The sequence below is a fragment of the Megalops cyprinoides genome, chromosome 16 (genome assembly GCF_013368585.1).
Source record: "Megalops cyprinoides isolate fMegCyp1 chromosome 16, fMegCyp1.pri, whole genome shotgun sequence".
Taxonomy (NCBI): Eukaryota; Metazoa; Chordata; class Actinopteri; order Elopiformes; family Megalopidae; genus Megalops; species Megalops cyprinoides.
Window position 1 is genome coordinate 4621221 of NC_050598.1, and position 23340 is coordinate 4644560.

The 23340-nt window shown below is 44.9% G+C and overlaps 2 protein-coding genes across 2 annotated transcripts; one reads left to right on the top strand and one right to left on the bottom strand.

Annotated features, from left to right (window-relative positions):
- Nucleotides 1-3095: 3095 nt before the first annotated feature.
- On the bottom strand, nucleotides 3096-11340 carry LOC118790961 (mitochondrial 2-oxoglutarate/malate carrier protein-like). The gene is made up of 8 exons (XM_036548128.1): nucleotides 11264-11340; nucleotides 8977-9129; nucleotides 8308-8514; nucleotides 7662-7752; nucleotides 7360-7450; nucleotides 6563-6662; nucleotides 4609-4660; nucleotides 3096-3411 (listed from the first exon to the last, which is right to left on the bottom strand). Exons 1-8 carry the CDS (start codon nucleotides 11338-11340, stop codon nucleotides 3256-3258), a joined length of 927 nt encoding a protein of 308 aa, XP_036404021.1. The 3' UTR covers nucleotides 3096-3255.
- A 13-nt stretch (nucleotides 11341-11353) lies between these two features.
- On the top strand, nucleotides 11354-16819 carry LOC118790963 (motile sperm domain-containing protein 1-like). The gene is made up of 6 exons (XM_036548129.1): nucleotides 11354-12140; nucleotides 13075-13397; nucleotides 13798-13873; nucleotides 14112-14320; nucleotides 14806-14958; nucleotides 15952-16819. The coding sequence occupies exons 2-6, from the start codon at nucleotides 13163-13165 to the stop codon at nucleotides 15978-15980; spliced, it is 702 nt and encodes a 233-aa protein (XP_036404022.1). The 5' UTR covers nucleotides 11354-12140; nucleotides 13075-13162; the 3' UTR covers nucleotides 15981-16819.
- Nucleotides 16820-23340: the final 6521 nt, after the last annotated feature.

Here is a 23340-nt window from a genome sequence, read left to right on the forward strand (position 1 = left end):
ATTAATGATCACGCCCACCAACCCAGCTCCGTACCACTATTTGGACCATTACAGACAGAGCTGACCACAGGCAATACGATGGTTGTCTGAGGAAATCTGTCCGGGTTGCCATGTCAGTTGACCCTGGAAAAACATAATCCAGCGCAGCTGCATTACCACTTACCTTCAGGATTACTCTAAGGGGCACAAGTAGAACACTATGTCTACTGGAATCAATGGGAACCTGTCAAGAATATGTGCAAGGTCAAATGAATGTGAAACAACCACACCATGACCTGGGGGTAGTGATCTGGCATGATAGAGAGAGGAGCTGGACAAGAACCAACACACAAACACACACTCACATGATAAGAACCTTACTGATATTTTCCACACTCTCATGTCTGCTTCTGTTTATACCTATGCGTGCAATTTTTGTTCTTACCACTTAAAGAGGTCAAAAGGACCACACTAATTAGGCCTACATCCAATCAGGAGGTCAGGAGTGTGACTGGAACTTGAAAAACACCCCCCTCCTCTTCCTGTTACATGGATCGTTTCAAAGAACAGGACCTTAGACTCTGGCAGATTATCCGGCACTCACATTCCACTGTTCCCTTATCCTGAGTATTTTACCTACTTAGCCTGGGCCAGTAGAAAGCTTAACTGTGTGAGGAGGAAGCATTCAGGTGCCTGGAACTGTAGTATACGTTCACATCTGTAAAAGAAGCCCTTAGTTGTATTGTGATTAGTAGAATAATCCAAACCATGTTTTTTTCAACAGATCACAAAGTTCTCAGAGGGTATAAGTATGCATGAATATGGGTATAATATGTCATATTTAATCACCCCAGTATTTCTGTATGAATTATTATTTTTATATATGACACAGTGGAAAAAAAACTTTAAAGTCTCGTTGAGTTTTGTGATTAATAAAAAAAAAAAGGTTACATAACTTCACAATAAACATTGCACAAGCAAAACAGAACTAGCACTGTGGATAAAAAAGCATGGAACACAAGACAATTCAATTTGAAAAAAGAACTATTTTATTAAATTTGTTTTTCCAAAACAAATGTTTTTTCTATATGATTGTGGATGTGGTTTACACTGCTTCTTTGAAAGTGGTTCGCAGACCCTTTAAAATTTGTTTCATAATTCAGCAAACATTGACCATGACACTGAAAGGAAAAACCTAAAATACTTGGGAGTTCACATTAGTACTGGGTTCTCTTTATATCTATTTCTTTATAAAAAAAAAAAAAAAAAATCACAATGCTGTTCTGTGTTCTCTCATTTAAATGTCAGCGACTGTGTGAAGCTAGCCCTGTTCTAACTACAGTGAGTCGTAGACTTACTGAATGTGCTATGAGCTGAACAGTGCAGCAGTGGTGTCCCTGTTGAGCCTATGGTTTCTCACCAAGTCTCTCCACCCTAAAAACTAAACAGCAGAGCAGAAATGCATGGACGTGCTTCATTCGAAACCTATTCTTTGACAACTCCCTGCATCAAACACAATCACTTATATAATCACTTTATTCCATAACGGAAAATCAGAAGCTTGCCTCGACATCCATTTACAGTGTATTTCGATAATTCAGACAACCGCATTTCTAAATTGAATTGCTATGACCTGTATGAGAAAGTCTTAAGTTACTTCCAAGATCCCAAGGATGAAACTGGCTGTGGACTGTCAGGGTATTGTCAAAGGCCAGACGTATCGGCAAGTAAGCCAAGCACATGAAATTCAGGACACCACAGTGCAGGGCTGGTGCCATCCGGCGTGTGGTGGCATACCCTGTCTTGCTTTTAAAGCTGCCATTGATCTCAAAATGCCCACCTTCCATGCATCGTTTTTCTTTCATCCTCAGTGAGCAGGCTAAACTGGGCCACTGCAGGGACTGGTCGATGAAGAGACGTGTGTTAGTTCTAAGTGCAGTGGCACACAGGCGTGTGTGTGCACGCTTGTGAGAGGGTGAACGATGTTATCGCACCTATGGCAGCTTCAGATGAGGTCTGGGGAGGCGAGGCTAAGAACTCATTACATCACATTTTCTCGTCCTCTTATCCAGGAGGACTTTACACATGAATTTACACCGTTGGGTATTCACTGAGGCAATACAGGTTAAGTGCCTTGCCTAAGGGTATACCCTCGGATTACGGAGCTCTCCTCCTTACCACTGTGCCTTGGAAACCAGGAGGTTCTGCTCACCCCTTGCCCTCTTCGGTGTCTTATCTTTGCTCAGAGCTTCCATCCCCTCTGCAAATTCATGCTTCTACTGCCGATGGCTTTCAAACACCGGCTTCTGTGATTGGCCGGCTTGCAGACGAGGTGCAGGACGGCCCCACCCCGACCTCATTGGGTGAGATGAAAGAGTGGAGTGGGGTTTGTTCTGTGACTCTCACTTTCACTGCTGCCAGAGACTAAGCTGTGCTATTGCATTGGTTGGAGTAGGCAGTACTGCCAAACACTGATCCAGACTCTGGCTGGCCTGACCCAGTGTGTTTTTTGTGTGAAAGCTTTAGCTGATCCAGGATCAGCATATGGGGACACTGCCTATCTACACCATTGGTTGTGCTTCTGCTTCCTGTTGTCTAAACCCATCTTCCTGTTGTGTGGATGAGGTTACTTTTCATGTATATTTGTAGCCCACCGGGATTCTGTAAATACAGAAGTCAGACAGAGGAGAAACTTGACAAGCAGGTGCATGTCTCTACTGGTCCCTGTCCCTTCTGTCTGTCAGTCAGTCAAAGTACATGGGTTTAGCTGGTGTCTGCAAGTCCTTCTCTGCAGAAATTCCATAGGAGGTGGGCAGGCAGACACCCAGCTGAGGGAATGCTGACTGTTTGTCAGATTGTCTGTCAGTCAGTCTGAAGTGTAAGAACGCAGTCCAGTATCAGTCTAAATCAGTCTGTCATCCATCTGTCAAAGTCAGACTTTCAGAGTGTGTGTGCGCGTGTGTATGTGTGTATTGATCTGAGAGACTGTCTGAAAGTGGATGTAAACGTGTCAGCCTGTGTGTGTCTATGTGTGAGTCTGAGTGTATGTATGGGTGAGTGCCTGTGTTAGAGTGTGAATGCGTGTGTCTGTGTGTTAGAGAATGTGAATTTGTGTGTAAACGTGTGTCTGTGTGTGTGTGTGTGTGTGTGTCTATGAGTACCTGTGTGAGAGTGTGTGAGTAAGCTTCTTGCTCAGTGTGTGGACCTGAGGGAAGCCCAGCTTCAGTCCATGCAGGTCTCGGCTGGTCCGCGCTGAGCTTCATGCACTCTGCGCATCTATGAGTCCAGGAAGTAGGTCTTGTAGAACTTGTTCATCTGCTCCAGGAAGATGAAGGTGAGGACCGTGTGGGGGCCCAGCCGGGCGTAGTATGGGGTGAAGCCCTTCCACAGGCTGAAGAACCCCTCGTTCCGCACCACCTTAACCAGCACTTCCTGCCGGAGGGGAAGAGGGGGACAAAAACAGACTGAGCCTACAAGACTCCACAGCAGTGAGCTTGTAGCTCCCACTTTTCCAGCACAAACCACTTCAAATACAGACTTATGCTCACAAACAAATTTAAAACAACCCGAAACAATGCAAGAGCAACAAACCAATGCTTGATGGGCATGTGACCTATCAAAAATATCTGTTTGTTCAATTACAGGGAGTTAATGCACTGCTATTGCTAGCAATCGTCATCACCAATCATCAATTAATCATTCAAAAACTCTTTTCTTGGATAAAGTACCTGAGAAATAACAGTGCAGGAAGGTTGTATCAGCACTTTTTTTACATTGAAGAAAGTCTGGATCTGGTGATCATTTTGATCATTGCTGTTGTTTCTAGCTTACATTTGAACCCCATTACTCATCAAAATAGGAAAGCCTGTCATATTTAGGCGTTTAATCACACACTGTTTCTCTGTGCTCTGAATTTGCAGACAGCGTTTAGCATGCGAAACAGGTGCATGTGACGACCACCTGCAGAATGTGAAGACAGAATCTGGTCAAATGCTCCACACTTCCAATTTCAGCTGAGATGCATGAAGTCATTAACCACACACCAAGTTAGTTTGATAAAATCTGCATAAATTCAGAGGGGAAAATTCTTGAAATTCAATGGGGGTGTTCAATCACCTTGTCTTGCTTGAATTATAACTGCTAGATACAGAGCCTGTTCTTTTTAATTAACTGCACAAAACAACAGTCTATCAGTTTATAAAACTGCTGCAGGTGTGTATAAGGTCCATGCTGCATGCTCCATCCCACATGTTGTATCCCACTGACTGTATTATAAACAGTATGGTAAAACAGAAGATACCACAAAACCTGTGCTCTACTACTGAAGCTCTACTGCCGAAATGTAGCTGAAGGCGTGCTCACATTTGCTCACATTTTTCACAACGTCATTTTTCTGAAGTTCATGTCTATATCTGTATGATGTATCTAAATGATATGATTCAATGCTGTTCAGTGTGTCTGCTCCATTAGTCACCCTAAGTGTATGTGCCCTTCACTTGACCTTGAGCTCACTTCTGAAGAAAACTCCACTCCCTCCTTCTCTTCCTCCCTTCCCCTCCTTGGTCACTCCCTCTGCAAAGGTTAGAGCCCCTGCTGTTTTGAGGGATATGTCTGGGTAGACAGACTCACCAATCCGTTCTTGTACTCTGGCTTGCCATCGATCATTCTCATGTTCTGGATCCTGAGGAGTGGATGATGGAGGCAGAGAGGTTGAATGTATTTGGCAATGTTAAGAAAACATGTTTCACCAATCCACTGAATACAAATGCACACACAAAAGCACACACACACACACACCCATTCCGGGTGCAGCAGACAGTAACGGAGATTACTCTCAGACATTACACATTATTATATGGGACCCTGCTTCTTGGTGACATTTGTACTGAGGCTATTTACTTAATTACATATTTTTAACATTATTATTGGCATATCATGGTATCCAGGGCAACTCATCAAACATTACCAGATACAAGTGTAAATTAGAGTACAGAGAGCAAAATGCACTATGGGTACCAAGTGTACCAAGTTACAAGCTGGTGGGGCATATCCTATATCTATATAGCAGACTTGGCTCCTTTTTGGGTTTACCAAGGAGGTAAGGACAATTATAATATTCTTACTCTTCCTGGTCAGGGTGACACATTTAATTCTTATCGGAACAGGAAGTAAGGACATAGTTCACACACAAACACACAACAGAGGGTGTGTGCAGCCGAGTGGTGTCAACACTGATATCCGAGTCTGAGTGCAAAGACAGCAGCACGAAGCACAGAACACAGAGCTTACCCCAAGAAAAAGGCCTGGACGTGTTTAAGTTAATGACTTCGTCCTACTGTAGAATGAAAAATGAGGGACAGCTCTATACCTGAGCTGTCACACAGGGGTGTCACCCTGAAAAAAAAGGCCACTGGAGAATTTTGCATGGACAACTGGGAGAAATGCATTGTGGGACAGTCAAGCGATTGCAGAGCAATGCTGACTAACAGGAACCAGATGATGCACTCCAGGTGGCCTCAGAGAACATTTTTTGAATTCCAAATGTTTTCTTTCTTTTATAATTGTACTGCGGAACTTGCTGGAATGTGCTGGACTGCAAAACTCGCTCGTCATGCTGTAAAACCTTGTTATGTGAGTATTTTAACATCCCTAGGACTATGGTAACTGCAAAGCAAGTAAGGAAATGTGAACTGAGGGACACCCAGGGTAAGGAACAGGACACATGGACAGAGTGAGTGGGGGACACATTTACATTTATTAATTTGGCAGACACTTATATCCAAAGCAACTTACATAGGTTACAGTTCTTTACAATGTTATCCATTTATACAGCTGGATATTTACTGAGGCAACTGTGGGTTAAGTACCTTGCCCAAGGGTACAGCAGCAGTGTCCCAGCGGGGATTGAACCAGCAACCTTTCGGTTACGAGTCCTGCTCCTTAACCACTATGCAACACTGCAACCCACACAATGGACAATCTGTATCGCTACTAATGTTTCTCTGCATTATCACATGCTGTGTAAGAAGCTCTGGATAAGATTGCCAGCTAAATGACTGGATGTAAATGTAGTGTACTGGGAAAATGAGGGAGTAGTGGTTAGGGATGCAGACTCATGACTAAAGTTGGTTGTGTGGGGCTACTGCTGGTGTCACCCATGAATGAAGTACCTAACCTGCATGGCTTGTGTCAGTGGGTGTCAGATAAAATGCACAGGGATGCAGAAACATACAATGACTGCCAGTGAAACAATGGCAGTGACCAAGGTGACAGAGGAACAGACATGAACAGAGAAGGACAGAGGGGAAAGGACAAGAACAGATGGGAGCAGAGAGACAGGGAGGAACAGGAACAGAGAGAGTGACAGAGTGACGGGAACAGAGAGAGAAAGATAAAAACAGAGAGCGAACACAGAGGAATAAAGGGACAGAGAGTGATGAAGAGGAACAAAAAGGAACAGAGACACAGACAGGAACCAAGAAGCAAAGACAAGAACAGAGAGTGAAAGACACAAGCAAAGACACACAGAGGAACAAACAGGGAACATGGAGGGATGTGGATACCAACAAAGAGACAGACGAACCTGGTTTTGACAATGTCCACGGGCATGGAGGCGGCGGTGGTGACCAAGCCACTGATCATGCTAGCGCAGAAGTGGCACAGGATGTCATCTCTGAAATACCCTGCGAGAAAGAACACTCATGAGCTCCTCTCCGTGGGCAAGAAGGAGGGCTCTCATACTCCCATCACATTCACATCTCATCACAACAATTTCTGCGATGACAAAATACATTGGTTTTGCAGCTCAGCAAAAGACAAGACAGAGCAGAACTGAATCTGGGTGGAAGAACTGGCAGGAAGAGTGGGTGGGAGTTATTATTATTGCACCTTCTAGTTTTATCAATTCATTGAAAAAAACATGGACTCCATTATGCTGAGCAACCCGGTCAGAGCAGTGGGGCCCTATGGCTGAGGTTCCCAAGTCTACTAGAACATTCAGAACATGCAGAGTTGCTTTAGAGAAAGGGAGAGGGGAAGAGATTGAGAGGGAGAAGGAGAGAGGGAGGGAGAGGGAGGAAGGTCCATAGCAGTCTGGCATAGAGAGAGGTGCTTCTTGTTAAATCAGCCCACAATTCGGGGCTAAAGCCTTTGGTTTTCTGCAATCTATTCAATCACAGAATATATACAATTTTTACTGTTTAGAAAATAACTGTATTTTGTTCTTTGCTATGGTAGTTTTTTGAGTCATTTCAGTTATGTAGCTGAGAGGGTGGACCTGCAGCTGTTTACTATGGCTCTCAAAATGCTTGTTTTTAAATATTTCTATTTACTGTAAAATTTCCCCTTTTCTTTTTCTCACAGGTATTACAAGCCCCTTACCTGTCTCTAGCAGAGCTTGTTTGGACTGGGAGTAGGAGGCCAGCTGAGCAGCGTTCACCACCACAGCCCTCGCCATGGTGGGTATGCAGCCCTGAAACACACAGAAACCATGCTTTCATCTGTCAGTCAATCCATTTATAAAGCAAGCAAATTGAACCTTTCGTTCCAAAGGCATTAATTGTCAGATCACGTCACAGAAAATGACTGTATTCACAGTCGGAGAACTGAGATCTGACTGATTAGCCTTAAACAGACAGAGGAGAGAGGGAGATTAAGGCTGAGACCCCCAGCATGGCCCTTACCCTCCACAGTGTGGTCACTCCCTCCTCGCGCGTGATCCTAACGAGGGCGTTGAAGACATTGGTGTACCCCCTCCTCTGGTCTGGGGGCAGGCTGGGGGGAGAACAGCACAGTTAATCCAGAGTCACACTCGCTGTGAAAAAGATCTGTTCCTCTGTCACTACATAAACATCATCTTCATCCATCTTAAATCCTCTCACTCCTCCTCCAAAATGATTAAACATTCCCCCACAGACAGTCCATGTTATGAACAAATGGTTCGCTTCTGTGTTCCCTCTGTCCTCCATACTTCTTTGTCTAGGAGGTTCCGGTTGGTCGCTGTCTGCACTGCACTAGCTGTGGACATCCTGTTCTAGTAGGCACCCCTTCAGGAACCTTCACAACAAGCCAACCAATCGGAATGGGCACAGTGTTGACAATAGGAGAGACAGAACCTTTGATTTTATGCACACGGAGAGCTGACCATCTGGTCAATGTGTAGAATATCTGATATCTTCCTCTATGTGATACGTCATACAGGCTCGACCGTCACCATGGTGTCATCAACAGCGCTTAAAGGAGTTGGATCAGCTGGCTGGTTCTACTTATTCTAATGTAAACCCCTGTCCCCCCTGAGGTCTGGTTTTACTCCTCCCGCCTGGTCCTTACCGGCCATCCGAGGTCATGCGGATGAGGGCCACCTCGGCAGGGGTCCCCACGAAGGCGCCTGTGGCCCCAGCGGTCATGCCGATTAGCGCCTTCAGGAAGAAGTTGGGGGGTGTCCCGTCCGCCTTGGTCATGCGCTCAAACAGCACAGTGTAGATCCCCAGGCGTGTGGTGGTGTAGGTGGCCTGCCTCAGTAGCCCCGCTGACAGACTGGAGACAGGGAGGAGGAAAACAGGAGATGAAAGAGGAGGCGAGCGGAGGGGAATGGAGCGGGATTCAGAGTGAGAGCAGACAAAAGAGGGAGCGAGAGAAGGAGGCGGAGGAAAGAGAAAAGAAATGGACAATGGGAAGGGGGTACGAGGACAGGGAGCAACATCAAGAGAGAGGAAAGCTGCGTAAATACCTTTGGTATGAAGCTCTGGAAGTGAGACAGGCAAACAGCATGCTACTATCACATTCTAACAGCCCTGTTCCTACAGCTCCATCTCAATGATCGTACAACCATGTGACATAAAACCTCTAGACCTATGCCAGACATCTGCCCAAGCATATTTATGGGAGGGCCCCAGCATGTATGCACTGGTACACATGCAGTATGCATGATGTGGCCATACAGATATGCTGATGGTGTTACCCAGCATGCCCCTGTGCGAGCGCCCCGGCCAGGATTACCCCGTGTAGATGCCTCCGATGCCCTCGTTGCGCAGGATGCTGGCCACGGCATGCAGGCTGGTCTTGTACTCCCGGGCCTTTGAGCCTTGGCCGCTCAGCTGCATGCGGTTCTTCACCAGGTCCAGCGGCTGCACAAACACAGTCGCCCCCATCCTGCCGGTAGAAAGGAGGGCGGCAAAAGTCAGCAGTCAGACCACCCGCTCTGACCACACACCAGACCCTTGCTGTACCCTCGGAGGTGGTCACCTCTGATCAGCAATCACGGTCCTGGTCACCACATATACATTGCATGAACCTAAAAACGAGGGATGGCTGAGTAGACAGATGGGAGATGACCTAGAGCATGGCACTGAGGCATATATACCTCAGCACTTATACACACCACACATCCGTGACAAAAAGACTGTCAATCCACTGAATACTACAGCGCAGAAACTGACATCAAATACATTATTCTCACTAAATGCGAAAGGACCCTTGCAGCACATAATCCTGGTCTAGTGATCACACAAACATGGAGTAATATGTAATAAGCAGTGTTCAATGAAAATTTTACTACATTAACAATACACAGCATTAGTACATGCAGAGAGATGAAGAGGTAGAGAAACTGCATTCATAATTTCTAAACTGGCACACGCAGATTAAAGGATTCGGTTATGAAGGGATTTAAACGTGCATTATTCCTGCAGTCAACGTGCATCAGTGCAACCTATCAGCGTATTTTGAACGCAAGATCAAAGGTCCCGGATAAGAATCCGCTGAGTCGTCCCCTAATCTAATCAATGGTAGTGGAGCACAATAGGAATCTGGAGCTGGCTAAAACCTGCAGAAACGCCCAATTACCGACACTGCTTGGAAGGGTATCTGCACTACGCTTCAATAAATTTTCAACTCAGTTTCCTCGGTGAGGCCAAAGCCTGCATCCGGTGTCTCTTGCAAAGTGTTGCCGTTTTCCTGGCGAAATGTCGACTTTTACACGACCAGCAGGTGCATGTTATGACTATATACTGCAACCCACAGTCCCACGGAGCAGCAAAGACATAGAGACAGTGGAAGGACAAATATCACGGGGGCACATTCGACTGGCGAAGGGCACTTTTTTCCTTCGTTACCACAAAAGATACGATCCATCTCAGACTGTCACTAACCTTAATTTGCGTATCCACCTTGCTCTGGTTATTTAAAAGGCCAATTATCATCAACGTATCCGGGTTAGCCTGTGGATATGACATCACGATGCATCACTTTATGGATCCTCAAACAGCCTTATCAAAGAAATTCCTCACGCATATGAAGCTGAACTACCCGTTTTGCAAGTTTACATCGCATCGATTGACAACGGTGCGGGGGCACAGAGGTAGTCAGCAACGAGGTAAACATAGCCTATTACCCAATTCTGATGCAACAGTTGTTATGAATTCCACGTGTGTTACTAACACTGCTCATGCAATTACATATTAAATTAACCCGTGATACATAGTGTACATCCTACAACGTTATCTGAAAGCCATGCTGAAAGACCAGTGTTCTTCTTGCGAATGTCACAGGTTGTTGATATAGCTGGCTACCGTAAGAGAATGGGTGATCGACTAGGCCGTTGCGCCATGGTTTTTGGGCCTTAGCAATGCTCACCAAAACACACTACAATTAATAATTGTACAAGCAAGACCATCTACACTAGTTCAGAAAAGCTGAACAACGCCGTCAGCTCAGTATTCCGTTCGGTGTATTAAATGACACCAATAAGCGCAAAAAATCTGTCGGATCACCCGTGAAGTTCTTTGGTTCATATCAACACGTCAGTGAGGTGTAGACTTCATTAAACACGTCAGAGACATGGACGTTTGCATTTTACTGTGCATTACAAGAGATGTACACGTTTACTGTGCATTCATTGTAAAGATGCAGAGAACACGCCTTAGCTTGCAGCTAGCTGGCAGTAGCTAGACCAAGTAGCAAGCGTACGTGACATTTTTCACAGAGTGACCAAAGACAATTTCTGACAATCGAAAAAAACAAATATTAGGCAGCTGTAAAAAAGTCACAGCAGGGTCGTGGGTTCATCTTACAGTTATTAAAAATGCAGCCGTCAAGACCCGATACGAATGCATTGGCATGTGACACGCACTCCACAGTAGCTAGTGACAGGATCGGTTCGCTAGCAGCACTCCAGATTCCCGATGATCAAGTGACCCACCTCCTCTTTCAAAACTGCTATCCGAAAAGGTTAGGGTTAGCAAGCGTGCTAGCTAGCAATATTTACACCGGATTGGGTGGTACTTACCCGGCAAGGCCACCAAAGAGGAACTTTATTGCTTTGGGAGAGGTTTTGGGCTTTGCGGTGTCCGCTGCGGCTGCCATTCTGGAGCAATAATGTAGCTAGCAAGCTAATTCCCTGGACGCTTTAATTCAAACCTGCACCGATGTCCCTCGTCAGCCTGCCTTTTCCTCTATCTCAAACAAGGTGACACCGGGGAGCGCGCACGTACAAAGAAACCCGTTGCTGCTCCAATAGAAAATGAAGCTTTTAGGAGCGGGGATGAGCGCGTAAAACGCACATAAATCTGACATGCACGTACGTTTGGTGACTGATCCCCTATCAGTCAGTACATCAGTTTAAAACTTACGAAAGAATAGAATATATTCGAATAGAATATATCAACGCCAACTAGGAATGTTTACTCACAATTTATTCATATTTACACTTAGTCACCTGGCACACGCTCTTATGCAGTATGCCACTGTATAGAAACGCACGTAATACAATCAACATTTTATATTCTGGCGATATTCTTAAAATGGTAATTTTACTCAGTAGCTTTAAAATTTAGCCTATTATGCAATGGAGTCGCCTGTCTTAATTGACAATTCCCCGATAAACTTGGTCCAATTGTTTTACGCACTCTTCTGACATGCCTCTCTCGGATAAACCAGAGCCATGTAGACAGGCTCCGGGATAAACCAATCAGCGCAAAGTAGGGCGGGGCGTAGGTTCTGCCACTAACTGCGAACGTAAACACGGAAGAAGGCATCGATGGGCAGCTGAAGGACAAGCGAACTGACGAAGGGATGACAGCGGTTGGTCCTCGTATCTTCCTCAATTGGCTGGTTTGATCAAGGGGAGGAAAATAAACCGTGAGGGCTAAACCGAGCATAGAACGGTAAGGAGTTATTACAAAAATGCAACTTTACTTTTCAATTATTGTTGCTAGCTAGCTAGCCTATAATAACTCAGCATAGTTATCGAATAAGCTATGATAGCTAGCTAGCAGTTCAACTTGCTGCAGTCTGAAACAGATGGTTGCTAGCTGTTTTGTTTGCGGTAAGTGGCAGGCTTGCAGGTTAGTAGCTAGCAAGCCGGATGTGTTGCGGACTATTTGGCTGGTTATATAGCAAGCTGTCAGTTGGTAAGATAGCTAGATAAGGTTTGGTAACGTCAACTCTCGTGTTTTTTTACGCAGACAGCAAGCTGGTTTGCTTTCTGTGACCCTGGGTCCTTATTGTTAGCTAATTGTGGTCAGTCAGCTAACTATCTAGGTAGCTAACGTTGGAGTTACTGGCATATCAGTTATGTTAGGCTACGATTAGACCACAGAAAAGCCGTCAGAATGTGGTAGTTAGATGCACAACCCTGTCAGCTACCTAGACTAAGTGACGTTAAAATGTAAGAAGCTAGTAAGTGTGCTTCATATAGCTCTTTCGAAATGAGAAATGACACCTTTCCCTTCGAAGCAAGCCACTTGTTAATCCTGTTAAAGTAGCTCCCTGTCAGGTTGGCTGTAGCAGCACAAACCAGAACCAAGTGTTACTGTAATATTCTGATGATATACTAGCTAGCTATCTGCTAAGGTCTGTGCTGTCATGAAAACGTATACCTAGGAGACAGTATTTTAGGCCATTTGTGTGTTCCATTATAGAGAGAAAATATTTTATATACAGTATAGTAATTACCTCTGTTTTAATGCTGCCAGCCATTAAGCTACATTTTGATGAGCAGAAAGTCTGATTATGCATAATCTATTTAGCAAGCTAGCAAACTAGCTAGTCGTCTTAATTCCTCACTGCAGTGTGCCACTTAATTTTCTTGTCCACTAGATGGCGCAGTTGTAGCCATCAGTTCTAGGATCGAGCACCAAGTCCTCCCTCAGTAAGCAATGGGTCTAGGTACGCTGAGCAGCAGCTAATGAGGCAGCAGGTCCAGACGGGTCCAGAGGGGCCCCAGGAGACGGGCAAAGCGAGGCGGAGGGACAGGGACAGTACTGGCGCTTCCACAGCCCTCCTCGGACACCCCAGGCACCAGGACAGTCTGCCTGTGTTCCTGTTCCCTGCGGAGCTGGTCTTCTTTGCCCAGCAGCGGAGCTCCCACAGAAGGGTGCTGACCTTGTACAACCCCTACAGCTTCCTCCTCAGGTTCAAGAGTGAGTGGCTGAGAAGTAGTGGGGAGAAAGAGCTAGCTGTATAATGTTACTATAATTAATAATCCATGTCAATTTATTATTTCTAGTATTAAACTGAATACTGTAAATATATTAAGTGTTAATTGCTTTGGCAAAATTGTGTTTTGAACAGTCATTCCAGTAAAGCTTATTTGAATTAGAAGAAAGAAAGTATCAGGAAGAGGGGGGACAGAGGATTTATAGTTGAGGAGTAAAGACTGTGATCAGGTAGGCTGCATGCCATAGGCTGGGGTCAGGTGTGTGTGTTTGTGGGAGGGAGCAGGTTGGCAGTGATTGCTTACAGGTGGACAGGGGATGCATGCTCTGTCATCATTCCTGTGTCCTGTCTCTCCCCCGCCCTCCCTGTGCATGTGTGTCTCAGTGCTGTGCACGGCCCCCTCTCTCTACACCGTGGTGGAAGCCGAGGGCAGTGTCAGAGCCAGATCCTGTGTGGACATGTGAGTCTTTATTATTTTATACATACACATATATACACACATACATACATATCCACTTACACAGACAAGCACACACACACACACACCCTGTATTCTTACTGTTACCAGTAACACGTAATATGACTAAAGACAATATGACTTGTAAATATAATATGACTTGTAAAAACAAGTCAAATATGCTAACAGGCTAGCTGTGAGGCTGCCCTGTCCAACGGCCCCTCTGTCTCTCCCATCACAGCGTGGTCCGGCACCAGGATGTTAGCTCCCGCAACTGGGGGCGCAGGGACCGCTTCCGGCTAGAGGTGTCCGGGGGGGGTCAGGGGGGCAGCCGGGAGATCTGGGCCGAACTGAAGGGCGGTGAAGGTGGGGAGACCCCCCAGGGACAAGCCCCTCCACCCAGGAGCCTGTCGGCCATGCTGCCCCAGGGCGGGCTGAGCCCCACTCGAGGTGAGTATGGAGAAATTTGGAGAGAGAGAGAAAGGGAGGGAGAAGGACAGGGGAAGAGGCAGCTGAGTACAGAGGAAAAATGGCCTAGAATGGTCAGAGGGAATTTATACACAATTTATAATGGGAGACCTCACCATCCTTGGGGGATATTTTCTTGAGATTCCCACGGGCAGGAAAATCCTGCAAAAGTCCTGCTGCTGTTTCCTCTCTGCACACAAAGTACGTTCACCATGGATTCTCCTAGACTGATTACATGGGTGTTTGTGAGCCAATCAAGGGCCAGGGAAGCAGCAGCTTGCTCTCACTCCTTTGCCCTACACAGCGCCCCCTTCTGACCCGCATGCCTCTCTCCTTGTAAAAGCAGCACTCAGTCGTTGGGTTGGTTTTTTCCCCTACTCATTTAAATTCTGTTTTTTTTCTGGATTTTATACTACTGCACAGCTAAATGGATTTGTATCAGAGGTTGTGTCTTTGATCACATGCAGCTCGAGACCCCTCCCTCTTCGCCCTATACGTCATCATCGGGCTGGTGTGCATCACCTTCCTCATGCTCCCCTTGCACAACGAGCCGAGCACTTTGGTTCCCACTCACCTGCACGTCACTGTCATGCAGAAGCTGGTCTGTGCCTACATACTCGGTAAGGAAGGAAGGAACAATCTCTACAGGAACGCCGCTGTTCCACACACAGCCTCCCATCCATTCATGACACACAGATCTTCCATGTCACATGTGTCATTCAGTAAGGACTCTTAAGCTATAACCTTAGTCAAAATCAATGTTGTTTCAAAGGCCAGGTGTCAGAATCCAGATTTTGCCATATGTTTCTGTTAACATAACTTTCAAACACCAGAGATCTTTGTGTTCTCCAAGCTGTTCTTTAAATGAGTGCTCTGAAGGCACTGAAAAGCCCAGAGAAGGTGAGCGAGTGTAGAAAGGTCTTACCCAAACACATTCACTGATGCAAACACATTAATGCCTCATCAGCTGGCACTGCTCGCAGCCATGAGACAGGGTTGCCATGGGGACCCTTAAAAAATGTATCCAGCTTTTTCTTGTCAGGTGGTAAGAAAATTGGTTTCGCAGAGGCTGACTTATACAGCTGACATCTGCTGTTTTATCTGTTCTTATTTGCTGAGGTACCGTTCAAGACTGAGGTGCCCAACCTAGGATGTGAACCCGAAACCTCCCGGGTGTAAACCCTAAGCCCACACTGACACCCCCAGAGGCATGAGAAGGTCAAACAATTAACTGTGAATGTGGGAAGAAACACCTGAAAAGCTGTACAAACCACCTCAGTCAGTGCAGACTATTGAACCAAACTTTTGAGTGCCTTTGTTTCATGGAGCCTCCATTTGGCAAGAATACCATAGTTCGTTATGACATTTGGAGGCAAATACACAAATTGGTTCTCGAATGCATACTGTAGATGAACAGCATTGTGTATGCATCCTCAAGGAGCTGCCACTTAGCAGAAGCTGTAGTTCACCCTCTACGTGTGTAGTGTGTGCGGGACAGGGAGATGGTGTTGGGGAATCACGGTGCTTTTCGGTATGGCTGGGTGGCTGGTACAGAGGTAGCGTTGGTGAAACCTAACCCCTCTCTCTGTCTGCCTCTCCACCTCATGCCGCAGGTCTGCTCACCATGGTGTTTCTCCGGTGATGGTGGGAGAAGGCGGTGGGAGACGGGCGCGGAATCTCACTTCGAAACTGACAGAGACAGATGCTTAGGAGAAGCCTCCATCCCCGCGTGGAGCTCCCACCTCCTTGTGTGACTGTGGGAGAAATAGGGAGAGGAGGGACCAACTGGAGAAGGGAGAGAAAAGGTGTGGAGTCTGGAAGAGGAGTGTGTCTGGGAGCCCACTGATTGGACACTACTTGAAGGAGAGGGGGGAGGGGTGGGGTCTGACAGTCCATATATGGCCAGTTTAACGCGTCCGATCGGGCCAACCGTCAGTTTGAACCAAACCCGAAAATGGATGGGACCACTTAAGCGACTAGGACTGCAAGGAAGAGACCCTCATTCAACTCCTACGCACACCTCAGGCTTCAGGACCTGGCTAGTGTGTATGACACACTGTGACAACATTGGCACAACGTTACAGAAATGTTGCAGCAATGTTATGTGGCCAGTTTATCAGAGGCTGTGAGGCTTGACCACCTTGCGGTAGACCATGAACTTGGTCAATGTTTGGAATCATGACCGGGACCCCAAAAAAATGCATTCACCCTTGACCCAGCTATATTGCCAACCCCTACCCCGACCCTCATGCAGATCATTCAGTCATTTTAACCCAAGTGCTCTTGCTGCTAACGAGCTGAATTGTTGCTATTATAACGCAGAGCTTTACATCATTGTATTTGCTTTATTTGCATAAACAAATTATTGCCTGCAGTTTGTTGAACCTCACATGGACCAAAAACTTCTCTTCCGCATGTAAGCTGCAAATGCATGTACATGCAATGTGTGTAAATACATATGTGACTGATTGCTGCTCTATTCTGTATATATCATCAATATGTACATTAAAGCTCTTTATTTTTATTGCAATTAAATTAAACAGCAGTTCCTTTTATTAAATGGAAAAAAAGATCACAGAATCACAATCTTCAGCTAAATTTTTGGGGGTAGCATTTGGATTGAGCAAGCTGATCTTGGATCTGTTGTCCAGGACAGAAAGTGCCCTGTATTGGAACGTGTCTTCCTCCATTTTTATTTTGTTAAGAAAATATTAAAATTCAGATGTTATTGCCAAGGTAGCAGTAGTGGTCTTTCACCTATCTCACCATGCCAAGCTAGAAGCAAAGATATTCAGTGAAAGAGTAAGTAATATATAATGATAATGAAATAGTGTGAAACACTGTGAATCGTCCTTATAGGATACACACACTCTATGTGCATGTGTGTATGTGCATGTATACACAAAGACAACGATACATTTTCAGAAAAAGGGTGATTTGACTGTGGTACAACCACAGCTGTACTGGGCAAATAAATATCCCCCAACGTGTAGACCTCTTTTTTTCTCGCTTCTGCTCCCTAGTGGCATCTTACTCAACAAGCGTAGTATTTAAGACAGGAACCGGCTGATTCGTTGTGTATGTCACGGTGTGTTAGTCATTTTGTTAAATAATAATTTGTGATAAAACATAGCGCAATAATGTCAAAGTATATAGCGAACAAGGTATTACCTTTCAGTTCCAAAACACTTAAGTCATTATTGCATGTAGCCAGCTCATGAACATTTGAGGATAACTCCTAAAATCATCTTGTTTGATCAACTCCACTTCTAGGCATCCGTTACCAAAAAAGAAAAACGCTTACTAGATCTGTACTAAATAATACTCAACCAAAAACTACAAGAATACATGACGAATATTGTTTGGGCTTTTGGTTTATTTACGTAAATTCATTTCCACAAATACACAAACAGTTCCTGAGAAATCGGATAAGAGACAGGATACTTTTTTCACAGGATATGCTTTTACTGCGAAAGAACTGTTCAGAGGATGAAATTGGTTTGACATGCCAAAATAAACTGCCAAACTGTGGAAATCTGGTGACTTCAAAAACTACTTAAGTATTATACTTAAAACTAATCAGACGCATTTCTTTATCTGCATTACGTAAGCCCGAGCACGTTGCGTCTAATAACATGGGAATTGTAACGGGTGGTATCTCGCTGCGTTGTGTATTGGATGGTCCGACGGTCAGCGGGCGAGCGAGTTTCGAACAGAGGTTTCTCACTGCTCGCTGCCAACCCCTTACAGCCAGCGTCGTTGCCAGACGAACTTAAGGCAAACTGCCCTTAGCCTGTCGGCAACGACGCTACTTCACCAGGTCTCAGGGGAGTGACAGGGGAGCGAGGTTCTCACTGCTCGCTGCCAAACCCTTACAGCCGGCGTCGTTGCCAGTTCAGCTAAAGGCAAATTGCCCTTAGGCCGTCGGTAACAACGCTACTTAACCAGGTCTCGGGGAGTGACGTAGCCGCTGCAACCGCAACTCGGCGTGAGGTCATTTTTAAACATCGAGGCTCCGTCATCAGAGACGGTGATGGGAAATAAAAAGTAGCGGCGCTCGCCTAGTTCCTACTTTGGGACTCGAACAGAGGACGTAATGGTTTCGACCGACACCTTGCTAAGTTTCTCACCCTGGGAGCATGCTAGCTGCAGCAAAGCTTTTCTCTGCTTCCTGTGCGGTGTGAGGCCATTTTTAAGTATCACGGCTCAGTCAGCAGTGACGGCCATGGGAAATAACACAAACCAGCGTAATTTTTCTGTTTGTACACTTACACAAGCAGGGGCGTTTCTAGCTATTGAAAAGATCAGGGGCTAAGTCAAGTTTGACTGGGGCTTGTCTTTTTTTGAAGGGAGATTGGCATCGGTATGTTGGGGAGGTTATATCTCAGTGGCGGAACTAGAGTTTTATACATGGGGTGGCCAAGGCTACTTCAGGGGGTCCATAGACCATGACAGAAAATTAGTGTGTAACCCTAACCTGGCATCTAAGGAGCATGAATGAATCCTATGATTGCTGATTAGAGGTAGAAGTGATAATTCACAGTGTGGTCGCCTAGGGTTACTGCAATAGAATTCTTTAACATACTATGAATACAATGAATTCCTTGGAATGAGGCTCTGATCGGTGGCCGAAGGATACGGGCAGGTCAGAGGGCAAATGGTGATCTGGGGGCCGTCCTTGGGGGTGCACCTGTGCCTCGGGTTACCTGCGGGGGTCCTGCTGATAAGGGGAGCAGCAGGACCAGTTTGGGCAGGTTGCAACTAGGTTGTAAACAAGTGCCTGTGAGAGGTGGGGGTGGTACAGATACAGTGATACAGACAGAAGCATGTGGCCCTTTTCTACACATAACGTTAACTACTACGAGACCTACCTAGCGACAAAGTTATACAGTTGGCATCTTAGCTAGAAAGAATAACGTTCAGTAGATTGTTTGTAGCCTGAGGGTGGGCTTAAAGCCTCTTCTCAGTAGCTACCTAAGCTAACTGTCGCTAACTAACAATATGTAGTTTGCTTGAAGCTTACATTGTTACAACTGTTAAGTTTGGAACATAAGTTGTGTTAACGTAACTATTACCTAGCTAACTATCTGGCTCGCACAACAATAGTGACCAAATGCATATGTTAGGCCTACATACATAGACGTCAAACTAATTAGCGGGCGATAGCTCGCTGGTTATGTATCCAGCCTACAAAGCCAGTCGACGGCAATCTGCTGAGTACATTTACATTTACATTTATTTATTTTGCAGACACTTTTATCCAAAGCGACTTACAGAAGTGCAATCTGCTGAGTGCTGAAACAATTCATTAGCCATTACTACACGATTGGATTAACACTGCACAGAAAGGAAACAATGAAATCCTTAAGAAAACTGCAAATATATAATCACACGTGAACAAAGGGGGAAAGGGAAACATAGCACACAACCAAACAAGTAGAATACAGAACACACCCGGCTACAGGCTAATAATCTTACTAATTGAGTATGGTTTTCCCCACACATGACAATGACGACACGGCGAGAAACGTAGCTGCCATCATCTACTATGGATTAGTGATGTTACCCGTGATACCGAGGCTTCAAAGCTTGTGTCAAGAACGTCAAGCACTTCCTGTCGAGCTCCGTATCAAGGCTTGTATTGTTTTGGCGAAATGACGTCACCAGTGACGTTTGAAGCCTCGTTTGAGTCCACCGCTTTGAGAAGGAGTTCAGTTTTGGCGGGACGGTATGACTATATAATGTCCCAATTCCCCTCTCGAGCTCGTGGGTTGCTGTCAGTGGTTGGAGATTGTGCGGTAGTTGGGGATTTTGCTTTTGCTATTAGTAGTACATTAGTAGTAGTACAGCTGGCTCCATCTTAATCAAGTTTTCACCCGCTTGGGAGTACTTTGATTTGATTTCCCCCAATAAGGTATCTGTAGCTTGTATGATTTCCCTGACATGTAACAATTATTATGTTGTTATTTCATGTTGTCACAGATCAATTTGTTTTTTTTAGACCTTTCCACATGTTTTCTACACAGTATATTCTGATTTACCTTTAGTTTAATGGGTTTCTTTTTTATTCCTAGGTGAAATGCTTGATCTGTGACAAGGAGCTGGGCTATAATAATAACACCTCCTCCATGTTGAGGCATTACCGTGCCTTACATGAGAACAAGGAAGAGACTGGAGCTGGACCTAGCCAAGGCCATTTTTTTTTATTTTGTGTGTACTTTTATATTTTGTATTATAATTGTATACATAGCCTATATATATGGTTTGTTTTACTTTGTTTTGCTGTCTTGTCTCCCTGTTGTTTTGCCCTAGGTTCCAGGAAACAACAGCTGGATGAGGCCTTGGTTAACATGGTGGTTAAGGACAGCCAGCCAATCACCCTGGTTGAGCATGAAGGGTTCAGGGGGGTTGTCAACAAACTGGACCCTGAATATGTTCTGCCTACAAGACAGGTGTGTATGTGATCATTGATATGTGCACAAAATATTTTTCACAGTTTTTCTTCAACACATAATCTTATTTCTTCAGGCTTTAAAAGCCATGGTGGAGAAGAGATACAGAAAGGCCAAGGAGGAAGCCAAGGCCCGAGTGGAGAAAGCTGCTGCAGTGAGCCCTGTGGCAGATATGTGGACATCTATGAACATGAATGCATATCTTGCCATCACATGCCATTTTATCAGTGAGGGCCATGAACTTAACACAGTGCTCTTGGGAGTGCAGAAATTCCAAATGCCCATACTGCTGCAAACTTGGCAGCAGCCAAGGCTTCTATTATGGAGGAGTGGGGAATCTCACAAAAAGTCACATGTCTGGTAACAGATGCAGCAGCCAATATGATGGCCTGTGCCACAGAGCTGAATGTGAAGCACTCGATCTGCATTGCACATGCCCTGAACTTAATGGTTAAAAAAGCTCTCGACCAGACACCTGGGCTCCCAGACCTGAGGACAAAGGCAAGGAAGCTTGTGGGTCTGTTCCCATGCAGCACCACTGCTAAGGTATGTTACATTATATTTACATAGTGTTTCATGCCATGCTTATGCCACCATCATTATGTATTGACCAGTTTTTCTTCTACTACATGTTTTATTGTGTCATTGTCACTGTGTTAGTATAGTGTCCCTCAGATTCTTATATTGTTATGTTCTGTGTAAAGGAAAGACTTGTGCAAATGCAGATGCATCTGAGACGGCCGCAACTAAAATTAATCCAAGAAGTGGACACCCGCTAGAACAGCACATTCCATACGTTTCAAAGGCTTTTTGAACTGAGAGAGCCGGTGGGTGCAGCTGTGGCATCACTCTGATATTCCTCTGCTGACACCAGAGAAGTATTTTCACATTGGGGAGTGCCTGGGTGTGCCGTCACCTTTTAATGATGCCACAGTGGAGCTCTCAGAGGAGAAGCAGGTCTCCGCCTCAAAGTTAATACCACTTCTGAAAATGTTGGACCATTCATTATCAGAGGAGATGCCAACAAAAACATCTGTGATGGCCCTGCAGCTGGCAGAAATCATTTTTGTCAGTTAAGGGAGAAAATGCATCATTTGCAGTTCATGAGTATTATGACATTGCCAACACTACTGGACCCAAGATTTAAATCACATTCGTGCGAGTGCATGATGATCATTGATTATTTTGGTGCCCTTCCCGCACGGGTACTGTGTTAGCCATTGTGGTTGAAAGTAGTATTTTTTCTTCACTGGCTTAGTTGGTCTCTCCCTACCTGCACTCTCCTTGCCTGTACACACGAACCGATGATGAAACGTGCAAAACGATCTACTTAGCTGTTATCCTGTTGCAAAGATGGAGCGGTGTATAGCTGATTACTTTAATCCTTTCGCACATAACTTATTTTATGCTATGTAGCACGCGTAACCTTACATGGTTCGTTATGTTTTCATTAGCGTTATTAAGCTTCTCATAGTTTTCACCGCCGCATTTGCTATAATTTTTAATGTTAAATCGCTGTTTCCTCAAAGCTAGAATTAGCTAGAATTTTTCCAGTCTCGTGTTCTAATCGCACCGCTTTTAGCATACGCGCTAAACGGCTAATCACACCGGTGTGACCGTACATGCGAAGGGGTTAAAAAAATGAGGAGATAGAGGAGGAGACTGGTGGAGAGGGAGAGCCAGCGAGAGGTCCCGACTCAGACACAACTGATGATGAGAGATGAGAGACCGACTGAGCCAGTGAAGGAGAAAAAGTACTACTTTCAACCACAATGGCAAATGCAGTACCCGTGGTTGCGGTACGAGGGAAACTTAATGTTCAGATTAAAATATTTTGCAAATATCAAGTCTGGAGTCACTGTCAATCTTGACATCAATGCAAAACTAGGGTATGCAAATTAAGACAACTATTCATCAGCACGCAAGGTCATTGATTAATACCATGCTCCGCCAAAAAAAGGGTGCGACCAAATCATGTGCTGGTGCGACCAACTGAGAAAGTGCTACCAGTACCAGTTAGTCTGGAGCCCTGTGTTTACATTTGTAAATTTATTATTTGGTGTTTATGTTTATGTTTTTCTCTTAAATCACTACTTCACTTTGTGACTTTTTCCTTTAAAATAAAACAGCACATTGCTATTTCTGTACATTGTCTATTTATTACCAAACAATTTATCAGTAATACAGTTAAGATGAAAAAAAAAAAAAAACGAATCTGTTGTGTTGCATGTCGATTTAAGTGGTGCGCCTACATTTTATGCTGGTGCTCCTAAAATTTTCAGTAAGGAGCACCAGTGTTGATAGTGGAAAAGGTTTGGGGCCCTGGATGTGCTGTAATGGTAAAGTAAGTGGTGCTGTAATTGTAAAGTTAATGAACAGTGATCACTTACCTCATGGTTGCATTTAATGTATTTGTTTAGTTGTTTTTTGTACTGTAATGACAGGAAGGCCACTGAACAGATATTTCTTTGTGTACATTTGTTAAGTTGAGGTTCTTCTCTGACTACATACCTCATTCTGACTACATTCTGTAAACATGATTGAAAAAGC